At 46.9% G+C, this 17,368-nt stretch overlaps 1 protein-coding gene across 1 annotated transcript in view; it reads left to right on the top strand.

Moving 5' to 3' along the window:
- CPNE6 (copine 6) overlaps positions 1 to 17,368 on the top strand; it is a 32,174-nt gene that overhangs the window by 878 nt on the left and 13,928 nt on the right. Inside the window, exons 2-6 of the mRNA XM_081886858.1 lie at positions 5,246 to 5,406; positions 10,105 to 10,293; positions 12,379 to 12,453; positions 15,373 to 15,447; positions 16,575 to 16,658. Coding sequence (XP_081742984.1) covers positions 5,254 to 5,406; positions 10,105 to 10,293; positions 12,379 to 12,453; positions 15,373 to 15,447; positions 16,575 to 16,658 — 576 coding nt within the window. The 5' untranslated portion in view covers positions 5,246 to 5,253. The remainder of the gene's footprint in view (positions 1 to 5,245; positions 5,407 to 10,104; positions 10,294 to 12,378; positions 12,454 to 15,372; positions 15,448 to 16,574; positions 16,659 to 17,368) is intronic.

Genomic DNA, 17,368 nt, shown 5'->3' with positions numbered 1-17,368 from the left:
CTTGCCCACGGAAAGATTATGAAAACAACCCCTCCCCTCTCCTCCCTCCCTGTGTCCCAGTCTCTTTCGGTGCTGCGTGGAACTGCACTTAGTTCTTCCCAGTCTCCAGGCAAACCTTTCAGGACCCCCCAGAGATTCGAAAGCAGGAGTTTGCAGGCAAAACTTTATTTAACTTAGACAAGCTGCAATGGCCTGAACTCAGGCCGGGTTTTGCAAAAATCATATTATTATTATTATGTGAAAAGTATTAGACAGATTCTGGGAGGGTTCATAATCCTTCTCCTGAAAGAGTGGGAAAAAATGGAGCCTCCATATTCAGTCGCAGTAGAGCTCTAGAGACAGACAACAACAAAATGCAGGGGATTATTACTACCTTTCTGGCCTGCTTGGGAGCACCTGGGATGTCTGGGTGTCCCCTTCAGCAGGGTCAGAAAAGGGGTCCTATTTTGTGCCTTTGGTGTCGTGCTTTGTGACAACACAGCACAGCTACAAGGGGTGTCTGTTTCACATTTTGTTAGATCTCTTCTTCGTGTGTGTGTGTGTGTGTGCTTTATGTCGTTCCTCCTTTCTGATGTGGGTCCTTGCGGTTTTGGGGGTCTCCGCTGACCACACCTGCGTTGCCCCCTTCCCCGTGGCCACGTGGCTTCTCCCCACCTCCCACCTTGGCCTCCCTCTGCTTCTCAGAGACATACCGCCCCTTATTCCAATTGCTTGCTGTGGTTTCGTCCAATCCCTGCCTTTCAGCCGCACAACAATCCAAGCTGAGAGGCGGCATCCGCCCCAGTGAGCGAGGATTTGAACCCGAGTCTTTCTGGACCCGGTTCAGCCCTTGATCCACTCTGTCAAACTGCCACCCGGTTTTGCACAGGTGTTGGTCTTCTACACAGTGCGTGTGTAGTTTTCTTCCGTGTGGGCTGCTCCATTTCACTGCATCTCTCCACATGCTGAGGTGTGTGGCTTGGCCATAGTTATTCTCCCAGTTGATCCTCAGCTTGCGTTATACTCAAGTCTCTAGTCCTCTTGGTGCCTCTGCATAGGGTGTGCCTGGACTTCGAATTGTGCAGTCCCAGCACCTTAGACACCGCCTCCTTCAGGCCATCAGTTGTCAGTCACCTTGTGTGTTCCTCAACAGTGCTGGTGGGGTTCTCACATACCCTCAATCTATCATGTCCTTTGGGGAAAAGGCTCAGTGCTCAGTGCCAGAGCAGAAGGTCGCAGGTTCGACCCCTGGCCCCTCCAGGAAGATTTGGGAGACGTTCCTTGCCCGAAATCCCAGAGAGCTGCTGGAAATCAGTGTAGACAGTATGGAGCTAGATGGACCAGTGGTCTGACTCAGGATAAAGCAGTTCCCTATGTAGCTAACACACTTCGCTGTGTAATCTTTGCTTGCCCCAGGCTGTGTGTTCTCTACCAGCAAAGTATACAAAGTAAGTCAAATGACGTTTCATGGCATTAACCTAGATTTCATCATTAGAGGTGTGCGTGTGCAAGCTTCGGGGTTCCACAGAGCTCTTTGGCAAGGGGATTCTGGGATAGGGAAATGATTCCCCATGCAACGCCGAGATTTACTGAGGGGATTGACTGCTGCAAGCTGTTATGCTGGCCAATGAGTGCATCAATGGGAATTAGCTGGGACGGCTAAGAGATCGTTATGCATTGGGGGCCAGCTGTGGTGGACAATTATAGGCCATCTCCCTCTCTCATGCCAGGCTCATGAGCTGCCCAGCAACACCTGACCGGCCTCTGGACCAGTCCGGAGGAGCCTTTCCATTCTCATGATCTCAGCCTGACAAAGTGTTCTGTGGCCCTCCGAAGCTTGCATACCCAGACCCTAACTGAAACAGTTCCAATTGCAGCTACAACTGACCTGCTTTTAGCCTGCTGTGCTACACGCCTCATCTCTTGGTCCTTGAACTCTTTAGACGCGGTGCCATTTGGATGTTTCTTGAGAACGTTTGTCTCCTTGCAACAAACTTGGTGGGTTGCCAGACTCTCTGCTTGGGCTAGGGCTGCCCTGTTCCTGTTAGGTTTCCAAAAAAATCTCCCTGATGTTGAGTTAGGCAGAACCTTCAGAGCCAAAAGTGGTCCAAGTTCCAAAGGCAACTGGGCATCTGCACGTTCCACATTGGCACAGCCTCTAAGAGTAGCAGATTGTGGAATTGCCACAGCACAGAAACTGCCCCCAAACAAGTCTTTTCGTTCCAGACATGCTGATTCCCAGAAACTGCAATTGTGTTGTGTCTCTCAATGAGAAACTGCTCTGATCCTACCTCTGTTCGGTCAACAGAGCATAGGCTGAGTTCTGCAGTTGGATCAGGCCAAAGACCCACCTATCCCAGAATCCTTTTCTCACAGTGGCTGGCTTGAAGTCTATATGGAAAACCCTCAAGCACAACACCCATCTCCCCTCCTGCGTTTTCCAGCAACTGACACTCAGAGACTTCTCCTCCAGGAATTTGTCTAATCCTCTTTTAAAGCGATCCAATATGGCGGCCGCTGCTGCTTCATGTGGCAGTGGGTTCCACCGCTTATGCTCTGTGTGAAGAAGGAAATCTTTTTGTTGTCTGGAATCTGGTCCCGCTCAGCTTCCTTTGAGGACGCCCACGGGTTTCTACTCTTGTGGAAGAGGAAGAAAAAGCTCTCTTCCTTCGCTTTCTCCACACTGCGAAGAAGTTTGAACATCTCATCTCCCTTGCTTGCCATTTCTCCCCCAACACTATATTAAAAAAAACCCCACCCAAATGTTGTAACCTTTGCTCAGAGGGAAATCGACATTGCTTAAGGAGGTGGGGACTGGGAAACAGTTCTGGCCGTGTGCTCGGATCGTTCAGAGACACGACAATTTCCTCTTCACCCTGAGGAGTCGTGCCAGAACAGGGACTCATGCAGAAGTGGACAGAGGTGATCCTCTGTTTTCCCCCTCACACACTTTACCGAATGAAGTGGGGCTATGCAGCGGTCTCAGCTCTACTTCCTTGGGGTATCTGAGTTTGGAGCAAGCATCCAAGCTCCTGGTCTCTGAGGGCCTGGTCCAATGCTCTAACTGCTATGCACATTGCTGCACAAATGCACCCAAACCACACTGAGGCCTGAAATGAGTCGAGAGAGCCAGTGTGGATGAACCACAGTGTCATTTGGTGTAATGGTTAGAGCATTGAACTATGACTCAGGAGACCAAGGTTCAGACCTGCACTCTGCCGTGAAACTCGCTGGGTGACCTTGGCCATTCCCTTCCTCTCAGTCTCACCTACCTCGCAGGGCTGTTGTGGGGGTCAAATGAGGAGAACGATGCACACTGCCTTGAGAAAAAGGTGGGATATCAGTGCAATAAATTATAACAATAATCCGAGAGTGCCATGGTACTTTCTGTTTAAATCCTTCGTCAGCCACTGTCGTTCTAGGAAGGGGTTTTTGAACTGGGCGGAGATCTCTGCACACCAAATCGGTGTGCAGTCAGCCATGTGGTACAGCACACACACACACACACCCAAAATACACAGACACCAAAATCTTCATGCATTTGGAAAAGCAGGACATGGGGGGAGGAGCCGAGCAGGAAGAAGAGGCAGCGAGCCAGGAAATGACATTTTTTCGTGCAGCCGAGGTTCCCTTATCACAGAACCTGAGCGCTGGAGCAAAGCGCTGGTCCCCGGCGCATTAATGCACGTCGCAGCGTCCGTAAAACCTTTTCCAGGAAATACTCAGTGGGCACAATTCCCCCTTCTGTCTTTTCTGCTGAGCCTGGCTGCGGTGCATCAGCACAGGCCCTGAGCGAGCTTTTCTGGATCAGACCCAAGGCCTGCTTGGTCCAGCTTCCTGTTCCCCACAGCGAACAGCCGAGCATGACAGGGGGGCAATGGCACCCCTCTGCTGTTCTGCACCGTTCAGGGATAAACTGCTTCTAAACCTGGGGTTTCCATCTGGCCAGCTGGGATTTCTGTTTGTGCCTATCCCAGCTAATTCTGTATATATTTTTTGTACATAACTGAATACACAGCCACCGAGTCTTCGTGTTGTTATGAGTGTGTGTTGCTTTTACAAATGCAAAGGACTACGGCGGCCCGTGAAACTAGACCCACGGCGTCTCAGATGTCCCTCTTGCCCCCCCGCCCCCGTGGCTCTCTGCTCCTCCCCACACAGGCTGGAGCCTCTCGCTTTTGACCTGACTCAGGTCCCTAGTGGGAGCCAAACCAGCCATCCAGGCCGCAGTGTAATAAATCAGGGCTAGAGCTGACTCAGCACCCCTTGGTCCCAGAAGCTCCCCTGCCAGTTTGGAACGTGTCAATATATATATTTCCTCCCAAAATTCTGCATCCCGAGCTCGAAGCAGGGTGGATGGTGAAGGGAGGGGGGCAGACTGGGGGAATGGGGCGGGAATCTCCATAACACCCCTCACTCCCCGACTTGAAAACCTAGAAGCTTCTTTCCAGTGCCATTTTTCTGCTCAGACCTCTGAGCGCGCGCAGAGCGCCATTGTCGTTGCCAAATCCACCCCAGGCGAAATGATGTGATTCTCACCCCCCCACACACAGGCCACCACCTTAGTTTGACTCACAGCACTCCCTCCTTTTTAGCACCCCTTCAGATTGGCCCTCCGTCCCCTTCAGAGACTCTTATATGCAACTTCAACCCTCCTTTTTTGGCAAAAAAAGGACCATTTTTTGATTGCCCACACCTCTGAAGAGCCCTGGCACTGCCCGAAACAGAATTTTGAGGCACTTGGATGAAAAGTGCTTTCTCTGAACTTTTACCTCAGTTTGGGTTTTTTTGCTATGGCCTGGGGTTCCCAAAGGCATCTGTTTTCTGCCTCGAAAGCTCAGCTGTGGGGAAGGATTTGAACAGAAGTGAAAAGGCCTTTTTGACCGAGCAGGTGAAGAGCATGTTTCTCTCACTGGGGAGGAACTACAGAGTTTTCCTCCCCACCCCACAAGCCAGGAATATATTTTGGGGGGACAGATTAGGTGGAAGATATTTCCAGATTGACACGAGCTCCCTTTTTCGCTCGATTCTAGAAACTGGCTGTGTGTAATTGACCATTCGGTTCTCCCATGAGAATCTGGACATTTTCCATTCCTCTCCTTTCTTATTGTCCTATTCCTTCGCTCAGACCTCTCCCAGTTCCATCCCTTCTTTCCCATCCACCCAGCTCTCCGTTGCGTTAAGCAATATCCTTCTGCTTGTTTCCACCCGCCAATCTCTTCCCCTTCTTCCTTTCTGCTCCCTTCGACCCCTTGACCCCATTTAGGACCCGCCATGTCAGAAGGGGTCGACTCTCAACCCGTGGCGCTGGGCGCCAGCCGAGTGGAGCTCAGAGTTTCCTGCTGGAGCCTGTCGGAGCGCGAAGATGCCGCCAAACCCGACCCATGCCTGGTTCTTCACCAGCTCAGCGCTGGACAATGGAGCGAGGTAAGAGCGCCACTTTTTTTAAAAAAAAAATTAATTAATTTTCCAATATAAAATTATACAAAACAAAACATCCAATTTATCACCAACATCCTCTTTTTTGGACTTCAGCATGTCTGATAATTCTGCATTTTGATCACTTCTTTCACATTTCTTAATTTAATATTGCACTACAATAATATCTTACTTTACCTTATTTTTTATACAATATTTCTACCACACATTTTCACAGAACTTCCTGAAAGCTTACAAACGTTATCTGGTCATCACATATACTTTTCATATAGTCTGTAAATTTAATCCAGTCTTCAGTGAATTTCTGGTCCTGTCGGTTCCGGATCCTTCCTGTTAGTTTATCCAGTTCTGCATATTCCATTAATTTCATTCTCCATTCTTCAATCGTAGGTAATTCTTCTTGTTTCCATTTTTGGGCCAATAATATTCTTGCTGCCGTTACTGCGTATAAGAACAACTTCCTTCCTTTCTTATTAATTTCATTTCCTATTATTCCTAGTAGAAATGCTTCTGGTTTCTTAACAAATGTATATTTCAACATTTTTTTAAACTCATTATATATCTTTTCCCAAAAGCATTTCACTTTTTTACACTCCCACCACATATTATAAAATGTTCCTTCTTTTTCTTTACACTTCCAGCATTTATTACTTTATACATTTTTGCTAATTTTACTGGTGTGTAAGAGTGCCACTTTTGACTGGGCTGATGACCTCTGAGGGTCCCTATTTTCTTTTTTTAAATCCTTTTTATTGATTTTCCAATAAAAAAATCCAGTTAATATATCCAATCATAATAATCCAATTAAAATAAAAAACTAAGATTAAAAAAGACCAAATTATAATCCAAATTATTGATTTTTCGGAGCTCCCCACAGTCTGGACCTCTGAAGCATATATCCACATCTCAGTTCCGTCTCTCCCATATTTTCCACATCTTGATTTTAACGCTTTAAAATTCTCCGTCCCTAGTTCCACGGTTCTCAATCATGTCAAACATCATATATCCTTTCATCCGTCGAATACAGCTTTATTTGTATATACATATTCTTCCAACTGCCTTTTTACCAGCGCAGCCTCCTCTGACTCCATTCCAATCCGGGATGTTGTCCAAGTCTGTTATCTGACGTTTAATGGCGCAGCAACTCCCAATCATTTATTGTCCAAACCTTCCTTTTGAGCTTTAATGAACCAGTACCTCCCACGTTAAATTGTTGGGCAAAACTGCTTGCAAGATTGCAGTGTAAATAAACTGTATTCCAGAGGCTGATTGGGGGTCCCTATTTTCCAGGGACATCCCTGATTTAGAGAAGGCGTCCCGGTTTCTGATTAGACCCCGGAATGTCCCACTTTCCCTTAGGATGTCCCTGTTTTCCTTGGAGGGTATGGAGCTATCTGACCCCCGAGCCGACGGAAGGCAAACTAGAAGGTTTTTTAAATGTTTAATGTTTTATTATGTTTTTATATATGTTGGGAGCTGCCCAGAAGCTGGCTGGGGCAACCCAGTAAGACGTGTGGGGTATAAATAGTAAAATTATCATGATGGAAGGGGACGTCTCTATTTTCATCAGGGAAATGTATGTGATGAGTGGGAACTGTAACACTTTGTTGCAGTGCGCAGGGCTTCCTGTTTAGACGTCTCTCTGTGCTTAAGGTTTCCCTCCCCCTTAATATTATCTGCAAATCTTGTGGGGTTTCCCCCAGATTCCCAATCCTGGCCATTGGTCATAGAATCATACAGTGGGAAGGTACCCCAAAGGACATCTAGTCTGACCCGCTGCAACGCAGGAATCTTTTTTGCCCAACATGGGGCTCGAACCCACGATCCTGAGATTAGAAGTCTCATGATCTACCGACTCAGCTATCCCAGAGTGCGATGCTTTCGTTGAGGTTCCTGCATTGCAGCGGGTCAGACTAGATGACCCCAGGGTTCCCTTCCATCTCTGCAATTCTATGATTTACGGTCCCTCACCTGTGCGTGGCTGATGCTTCCGTTTGCTTACGTATAAACCCCACGCATGTCCACTCGACCACTCCGACCTGCAGATCAGGCACTTTTGCAAGCCCCACAAAACATTTATTTTGTGGCTGCAGAAACGCCACAAGTACCAATAGTAATAATACTGATTCGGACGCGGCAGCCGGTGCTGAATGCTTCAGCACAATTGCTGACAGGAATGAGGCCTTGTCAGCATTCAGCACCTGTGCTCAGAGATCAGCCACTGGTAGCCGATTTGCTACTTGGCCAAGTTCAAAGGATTACTTTTAGGATATAAAACCCTTGAGATCAGTTTACCTGGAAGATCAACGATCCCACCCCCACCTCCCACTTGACCGTTTCAATCTACAGGATTGTTATTGCTACAGGTGAAACATCAGACCTGTTTCGCACCTGTCAGAAATCAAGATTTTAGTGTGGCAGCACCTGTACTTCGGAACTCCTTGCCACTTGATATCCCGCAGGTGCCTTCCTGGTACTCTCTTCCGCACCTGCTAAAAACATTTTTGTCTCAGCAAGCCTACCCAGATATTTAGAATGCTGATGTGTGCTTTAATCTGATCTTAATCTTTTAAAGTTTTTAAATAGTTTTGAAGTGTTTTCGCAGAGAAGTTTGTTATTTTCGTCAACTGCTTTGAGGCGTGTGGTTTTTTTTCCCAACGATCAAGCAGTGTATAAATATTATGTAATTAATAAATAATAATAATAATATTGGGATCATCTTGACTTTCTGCTTATAAAGCACTCGGAGCAGATTTCATCAGAAAGGAAACCACAACAACACAAAGTACAGATTTAAAACATTGCCGTCTGAAAGCAAGAATTGATTTGTAAATATCCCTTTTGCTCCTTTTTCACCCATTATGATTATATCTGTAATATCAGCGATTTTTAAAATGGTAACACAGCAAAGAGAAGCAACGCCATTTTCAAGAAGAGCATTGGGAGGAAGTTGATTAGCTATTGGGATAAAATGTACCCATGGATTAATATTTAAGCAAAAATTTTAGTACTGGGGAGAGGTAATAGATAGTTAACTCTTATAGCAGTTTTATTATTGTATTGCTTTTAAAAGCTGCCTTGAATTCTTTGGAGGTAAGATGACACAAACAGGGAATAAAAACAAGTTAAATCAGTTCAAAATGGCAGCTGAATTACATGTTAACTGGCTACTGAATATTTCTGGCGAACTGGAAGAATAGAGATATGATTCCCTTAATCAATGGTTTGACATTATGACAATCTTGGCAATATATGAACGGACTGCCTGTAGAAGAAGACTTTCTTTGGATAAATATAGTGATATTTGGAACGACTATACACAGAATATATTAAAGGTAAAGGTACCCCTGCCCGTACGGGCCAGTCTTGACAGACTCTGGGGTTGTGCGCCCATCTCACTTAAGAGGCCAGGGGCCAGCACTGTCCGGAGACACTTCCGGGTCATGTGGCCAGTGTGACATCGCTGCTCTGGCGAGCCAGAGCCGCACACGGAAACGCCGTTTACCTTCCCGCTGGTAAGCGGTCCCTATTTATCTACTTGCACCCGGAGGTGCTTTCGAACTGCTAGGTTGGCAGGCGCTGGGACCGAGCAGCGGGAGCGCACCCCGCCGCAGGGATTCAAACCGCCGACCTTTCGAACGGCAAGTCCTAGGTGCTGAAGCTTTAACCCACAGCGCCACCTGCGTCCCTTTCAGAATATATTAGGTTACTGATAAATATATCTGTACTAGGATAATGAGACCAGACACATCTGTTTACGAATGTACGGAAATGTGATTGTTTTCCTTTTGTTTCTATTTTCATTCGCCTTTTTCCTTTTTCCTTTTTTATCACTCTTTCATTTTACGAATGAAATTCTTCTAATAAAATATTAATTTAACAAGAAGAAGAAGCTACAGATTTTTTTAAAAATGGCTTTCCATTTCTAGCTAAGAGCTTATCCAAACTAACCTTCCCTCCAGTCTTTCCAGGACCACCAGTGATTTAAAGTTCTCTGCCCAAGCACCCCTCTTTTTGAACTCTAGACCATGGGTAGGCAAACTAAGGCCCGGGGGCCGGATCCGGCCCAATCGCTGCCTAAATCTGGCCTGTGGACGGTCTAGGAATCTGTGTGTTTTTACCTGAGTAGAATGTGCCCTTTTATTTAAAATGCACCTCTGGGTTATTTGTGGGGCCTGCCTGGTGTTTTTACATGAGTAGAGTCTGTGCTTTTATTGAAAATGCATCTCTGGGTTATTTGTGGGGCATAGGAATTCGTTCTTTTTTCAAAATATAGTCCGGCCCCCCACAAGGTGTGAGGGACAGTGGACCGGCCCCCTGCTGAAAAAGTTTGCTGACCCCTGCTCTAGACCTTCCCCTGCGAAAACCTGCACAAAACCCCACACTCGGACACGAAGCGTCAGCGGGACAAAAGGAAAGAGGGGGATAAGCCCTATGTCAGCCTCTGCCAATCTGAGGCTGATGGGATTTGTAGTCCAACACATTGGCAAGGCCCTGGATTGGCACGAGCCTGGTCTGAAGGTCCATTTTATAAGAAACCTGCTTCCTTTAGTGCTTAGCCTCATAGAATCAAAAGGGTATAGTAAGGCAGAGTTGGAAGGGCACCCCCAGAGCTCATCTAGTCCAACCCGCAGCAAAACCTCGTCCCGAAACTCCCTCCTTCCCCCTTTCTGCCTCTCCTCCCAGGTGGGGCGCTCCGAGGTCCTCCGCGGCTCCCGGAACCCTGTCTTTGGCCATGTATTTGCCCTGGATTACTTCTTCGAAGAGATGCAGATCTTGAGGTTTGATGTCTTCGACGCCGATGGAGAGAGCGCCGAAGACGTGGGGTCCGAAACGGCGGTCCTCCTGGGCACCATCGAGTGCACCTTAGGACAGGTAAGGCTGGTTTGACCCCATGGGGGGGGGTAAACCTTTCTCTCACTGTATTTTTGGGAAATAGAGGCCCAAATGTCAATTTATTAGGAATCCTCCAAAGGGTTGTGGGTGGGGAAGGGACAGTAGGAGCAGCGATGTCATCTGCCCATGGGGCAGCACTCGGGAAACTCATAGGCTTTGCTTGCTCCGGCAACCAAATGCGGCGATAACGAGGCTTTCAAGTTTCGTGGCGTGGTTTGCTCGTTTCACTTTTAAATAGGCAGCGTCGTTTTGTCCAGCCGAGGCACAATCTACGTGCCCGAGGTTTTGAGAACGCCAAAAGTTAAAGAGTTGGTTTTCAAAACGTGTGTAAAATTTAATCATTTCACTATTTTGGAGCTAGAATGAATGATCAAAATAGTGTTTGATATGTTGGAGCAGAGGCTTCAACAGGTGTCTGATTTGTTTTCCGTTTCGTTTAAAGCTTTCTGCTTTTCCTTCGGTTGCTAAACACAGATGATCCATTCCTTGCTAAACACAGATAATCCATTTCCTGTTCTGAAATTCCCAATTCCCTTTCAATATAATCAGTTACTAAAAAGGTAAAGGGACCCCTGACAATTAAGTCCAGTCGCAAACGACTCTGGGGTTGCGGCGCTCATCTCGCTTTATTGGCTGAGGGAGCCGGCGTACAGCTTCCGGGTCATGTGGCCAGCATGACTAAGCCGCTTCTGGCGAACCAGAGCAGCGCACAGAAACACTGTTTACCTTCCGGCCGCAGCGGTACCTATTTATCTACTTGCACTTTGAGGTGCTTTTGAACTGCTAGGTTGGCAGGAGCAGGGACTGAGCAACGAGAGCTCACCCCGTCGCGGGGATTCGAACCGCTGACCTTCTGATGAGCAAGTCCTAGGCTCTGTGGTTTAACCCACAGTGCCACCCGCGTCCCAATCAGTTACTAGGTTCCATTTATTTATACTAAACTCCTCTCCCTCCTTACATGTGGCTGTTAGCTGAACAATATTTAAGTGTTCCAATACTTCCCTTACTAAAATCTGATCTATTAGGCTTCTGGTCTCCCCAAGCCTTTGGATAAAGGATTCCTGCTGGATTTATGATGCCTAAAGCTTGATCTTGCCGACTTCCTTCTAAATAGTTTAAACATGGAGAGGGGGCAGCTAATGTAATTCCCAGCTGATTTTCTAGAATAAACCCAGAAAGCTTTCTGCATGTTTAAACTCTTCTTGGGGATGATGGGCGGCGTACAGATTTAATAAATAACAATAATAACAATTGCCCGTAGGCCCCGGATGAAGTGCAGTGTGCTAGCCACTCATGAGGGCTAGAAATTTGTTGGATGACTTTTTTTAAAAGGAAAGTGGAAATTTCCAGGGAGCTAAATTGTATGCTAGGTTTTGAACCCTGGGCAAGTTCTCTTGCCATATGCATGGGCTCGTTTGTGGACCTGTTTATTGAGCGTTCATCCAGAATTGCTTGTATGACATTTGCAGGAACGTCTCATGATGCCAGCTATTCATTAATCCCCCAGTTTCCAGTGCATTTTCCCATCACTTTTGTTACTGCAAGAAGTCCGATGGCGGGATATTAATACTAATATTAACCAATATTAATTCTATAAGCTGAATTTGTTGGTATACAATCTGAGTTTCACCTGAAAACAGCAACAGTCTGGAAACCCCTGTAATTTGGGACAGGAAGACGCTTTCCACCTCCCTTTTCATTCTTTATTCTCCCTCCCTCCTTTCCCGTCTCCTTCCTTCCCCCCCCCTCTCTCTTTCTCTTTGTCTCCCTCCTTCCTTCTACCGTTCTTCCTTCCCTCTCTCTTTCTCCTCTTCATCAGCTAATGTGGATTTTAATCTGTTTAGTGTTTTCACGCATTATAAATATTTCCTGATTTTATGGTTTTTATCTTTCTTCGTAAACCGCTTTGGCCTAGCGGTGTATACATTTTAAACAAGCAAATCAGCAAATAAACATGTCACTCTCTTCCTTCCCTTGAAGCACAATTCATTCTCTGCCCTTTTTCCCTCCTTCCTCGCCCGCCTGCCTGCCTGCCTGCCTGTGACTCAACTGCCGGCTCCCCAGATTGTCTCCCAAACCAAGGTCACAAAGCAGCTGCAGCTGACAAGCGGAGAGATTGTTGAGAAGTCAACCATCACGGTACAAAAATCGGTCGGTCGGGGGGTGTGGATGGCGGGGGGAGAAGGAGGAGGATGGGAGAACCTGTTGAGGGACAAGGAAGGACAAAGACACTCAAAGGACAGGCAGGAGAAGAAGAGCCAGGAGGGAGCCTCTTTTCCGTGTCTAAACGTCAGCCTCGGAATCTGCGGGTTGCAAGAGCGCTCCTGAGCATGCACAGAGTGCAATTGGCTACCTAGAGTCCACTGGGGTTAGAATGATAGAATCACAGGTTTGCAGAACTCAAAGTGATCCCAAGATCAACCTAGTCCAACCCATTGCAATGCAGGAATCACAACAGTGCAGGAATGGCAGACGGCCACCCAACCTCTGCTTAAAAACCTCCAAGGCAGCAGAGCCCACAACCTCCTGAGGCAGACCGTTCCACTGTCAATCATCTCTTGCTGTCAGAAAGGGGCAGGGCTTCACTTAAGGTGTGGCGTTTGTTTACCAGACTGGCCAACCTTGCAGGGGTGTCGCGAAGGAGATTGGACCAGAACACTCAGGAAATGCCCAATGATGAATGCCTTGCCGTTGCTTTTCTAAGGATCTGGTTTTTTAAAATAATAATAATTTTTTATTTATACCCCGCCCGTCCCAGTTCAAAAAAACCAGGCTCAGGGCGGCTAACAACAAATTTAAAACACTTAATTGATGCAACAAAAAACAGCATAAAATACAGTATAAAACGTAACTAACAATAAACTCAGAATTCAAAAATCAATTTAGGGGGGAATTCCATCCAATAAACGTTAGATGATCACCAGGGCTAGCTGGCTAAATTAGTCCTATTTGGGCCAGCGAGGAGACCAGGGGAGAATTAGCTGTGGGATCCCAGAGTGGGTAATCTTCATAAAAAGGGGAGGGGGAGGGAAGGAAGGGGAATAAAAGAGCAGGCTAAGTTCAAATTGAAAGCCAGGCGGAATAGCTCTGTCTTACAGGCCTTTGCGGAAGGAAGTTAAATCCTGCAGGGCCCTGGTCTCATGGGACAGAGCATTCCACCAGGTCGGAGCCATCACTGAGAAGGCCCTGGCCCTGGTGGACGATAATCTGACTTCCCTAGGGCCCGGGACCTCTAAACTATGGTTATTCATGGACCTTCAGGTCCTCTGCGGGGCAGACCAGGAGAGGCGGTCCCGTAAATACGAGGGCTTTAAAGGTCAAAACCAGCACCTTGAACCTGAGCCGATACTCCACCGGGAGCCAGTGCAACTGGTAAAGCACTGGGTGAATATGCTCCCATGGCAGGGACTCCGTGAGGAGCCTCGCTGCAGCATTCTGCACCCTCCTGTCGAGAAACTAGGCAGTTCCCAGCCAACGCAGGTGTTATGTACTGAAGTTCTCACCCTGGGCCAGCAGGGGGATACTGTAGATAGTTATGCAAATGAAGGATCGAAAGTGATGTTCAGTGATTGGATAGTTTTAGAAAGTTGTTACAGTAACGTGGTACTAGAGCTCTATATAAGCAGGCTGACTGAGCCCTTCAGTTCAGTTCTGTCCTGGCCTGTGAATAAACAAGAGCTGTTTGAAGAATCGCTGTGTCGTCTGATATGTTCACCCACAACTTAACAGCAGGAACCTGCTATATCCTGAATCAGACCACCAGCCCATCTAGCTCAATGCTGCACACACTGACTTATAGCAGCTCTGGGATTTTTGGCAGGAGTCTGTCCCAGCCCTGCTTGCAGATGCTGTTGGTTTTCGAACCCGGGACTCCCTGCATTCGAGGCAGAGGCTCTACCCTTTAGCTACAGCACTATCTCTCCCCACTGGAGGCCCAGGGAGGTAAACCTCCTTGTTCCAGCGCACCAGGAGTATTGCGCTTCTTACTGTGGGTCCGGCCGGCACATCTGCAGTTGCCAGTTGTTGACGTAATACTCCTCAGGCAGAACGTTCACATCGCCTCTCATCCCCTCAGACACCAGCTTCACCGGTGCAAGTCCCCCCAGTTTATCCATTGCACATTTAAACTACCGGTATATATTTTAATGTTTCGATGGGTTTTCTTTACTTCGTATTTTAATTATGGGGGCAGGAGGGCAGCTGGCCCCCCTAAATCAAGTAAGGGAATAAAAACACTCAACTAAAAGTAGAAAATGCAGAAAGATTTTGACAGATTCTTCAGAGCGCTTGAGATCAAAAGGAAGTCATTTAAAAGAACTGCTGTTGAGGCATTTTGTTCCAAATCTGCTAGACGGAGCCAGACAGAGGATAATGACAGGCGGGTGTCCTACCTTCCCCCAACATAAAATAAATCCTGGGCGTTGAATGCTTGTCAGATTGGTTTTTAAACGTGGAAACTGTTCACCTGTCTTGGCATTAAGTGGCGTGCAAATTAATTCAGCTGCCATTTGTCAATATGGGCAGGAATGGAATACAGGAATATAAATGAGTTGGGAGAATCTGGTGCCTTGGAGTCCGAAGGAGTTTTTGCCCTGACTGCCTGGCCATAACCTCAATTTCAACCCGCCTCTGCAGCTTGGCTTACTTACACGAGGCGTCTGGAATCACCTGTTCTGATTTACGGAGCCAAGATAGCCTGCTCATTGTGTGCTTGTTTGTTTCGCATTACGCTGATAGCCTGCCTTTTCCCAAGGAGATCATAGCTCCCCTCTCCCTCATTTCCCTCATTTCCCTCCTTTACAACACCCCTGCAAGGTAGGTTATCTGAGAGATAATGACCGACTAAAGGTCAGCCGCTGAGTTTTTGAACATGGGTATACGGCGACTCTCCTATATTTAAGCACAGTCTATGGGGAGGGGGGAAAGGGCCAGTGCCAGGGGTTGGGGGGGGGCATTTGGCACGCTGCAAGTTTTTTATGGTAGTCAGAAGGCCTGTGTTCAAGAAAACAGAATAAATGCTTGGAGATGTTTATCTACCTGGGACTTGTATCGCCGCAGATTGAAGCAGAGGAGGTGTCCAGAACCAACGAGTTTGTGCAACTGGAATTTCATGGGCAGGAGCTGGACGACAAGGTAGGTAAAAAGTAAAATGCCAGCCTTGCAAAAAAAAAAAGTGGTTTTTCGAGTTCCACAGAACTCTTCTTCACTTTGAGAAATGTATTCAGTGGTCTGTGTTGGCCTGAGCTTGAGTCTGGACTAAGGATTCTGAGCTCCTGTGTTCTGATTCGATACATGACGTCCAATTGCAGAACATTACAGGATTTGGGCCTCTGCCATTGGCCCTTCAACTCTGAGTCGTGATTCGCAGTTTGGAAGTTTAGACAGCCAATCATGTTGGGAGTGGCCCAGGCTTTCAGAAATGTATATAGGCAGTTGCTTTGCCTCTGTTTCCCAGCAATGTAGTTCAGTAAAGGTTCTTGCTGTTATCACTGTGTCTTACCTCGTGGGAAGTTCACTGGAGACAAGGATGGGATGCTAGGCTAGGTATGCAGGCCTGGCTAGCTTCCACAAGCTGAAATCACTGCTGAGCTGAAATGGCTGACTGCAGCCACAAGGCAGACCACACAGAGCAGAGCTCTGTGGAACCCGAAAACTGGCCACATTTTGAGGTGCTTGGAGTTGGTCCAATAGACAGGATTATCTCATCAATCATGTATGAAATGTATTAGATGTGGAAGTGGAGAAAAGGGGAGATTTGGTCACCTGTTGGGTATATTTGCATAAAGTCGCACTAAAATCCTGATAAATGTTCACAAGGACACTTTTTTAAAAATCACAAACTGAATGGATGTGTTTACTGATTTAAATAAGCCCTTGATGTATGCTAGACCATGGATCTTCTGAGCTAATTCTTGAAACACTGTAAAGAAAACATAAAGGAGAAAGAAATAGTTAAGATTATCAGTATGCCTCGTTATCGAGCTGTCTTAAGCTGGTTATGCTAATGACTCAGCCTCTACATCCGCTCTCCTTCGTTTCATTTTTTGTTTGTACTTTCAAAAAAAAATTTTTTAATAAAGACTTTAAAAAAAAGAAAGAAAGCTGACGTGGAAATCTGGAGAAATGAATGTAAGACTGGGAAAATGAGAAGCTGATAGAAAGTGAAATTGACTGATTAAGCCCCCCATCCCTAGCTGAACCTCAGCTGTGCCCTGCCCCATAGCATTCAGACGATTGAACCCTCTCCCTGATCCCTGTAGGATTTCTTCAGCAAATCCGATCCTTTCCTGGAGATCTATAAGGTCAACAGCAACGAGAAAGAACACCTGGTCTGGAGGACAGAGGTGAGCTATTATGGGCTGCATGGCGTGCTTAGCGGCAGAAGACTAAGGGGGAGTTTTAGGAAGTGGCTGCTTTTAATGAGGGGGCTGGTTCTGTGCTGTATATGCAGTTTTAATTCTATTAATGCTTAATCATTTTTTAATGCCCCCCCATATCTTTAGCTGTTCTTGTTTTATCTTTAAGCCGCCTTGAGTCCCTGTCAGGGGAAAAGGCACAGTGTGTGTGTGTGTTTATATATATAGGGACGCGAGTGGCGCTGTAGTCTAAGCCACTGAACCTCTTGGGCTTGCCGATCGGAAGGTCGGCAGTTCGAATCCCCGTGACGGGGTGAGCTCCCGTTGCTCTGTCCCTGCTCCTGCCAACCTAGCAGTTCAAAAGCACACCAGTGCAAGTAGATAAATAGGTACTGCTGTGGCGGGAAGGTAAACGGCATTTCCGTGCGCTCTGGCACTCGACAAGGTCCTCTGTGTGCCAGTAGCAGTTTAGTCCTGCTGGCCACATGACCTGGAAAACTGTCTGTGGACAAACACTGGCTCCCTCAGCCTGAAAGCGAGATGAGCGCCGCAAACCCAGAGTCGCCTTTGACTGGACTTAACTATCCAGGAGTCCTTTACCTTTACCTGTGTGTGTGTGTGTGTGTGTGTGTGTGTGTATTTCAAGAAGTACAAATCCGAACACAAAGAAGTTGTTGAGCTTCTTCTTTTTTAAAAAA

This window comes from Podarcis melisellensis, assembly GCF_964234715.1.
Source record: "Podarcis melisellensis genome assembly, chromosome: 13".
NCBI lineage: Eukaryota > Metazoa > Chordata > Lepidosauria > Squamata > Lacertidae > Podarcis > Podarcis melisellensis.
The sequence above is the reverse complement of the archived record's forward strand: the minus strand, read 5'-3'. Positions and strand labels throughout refer to the sequence as shown.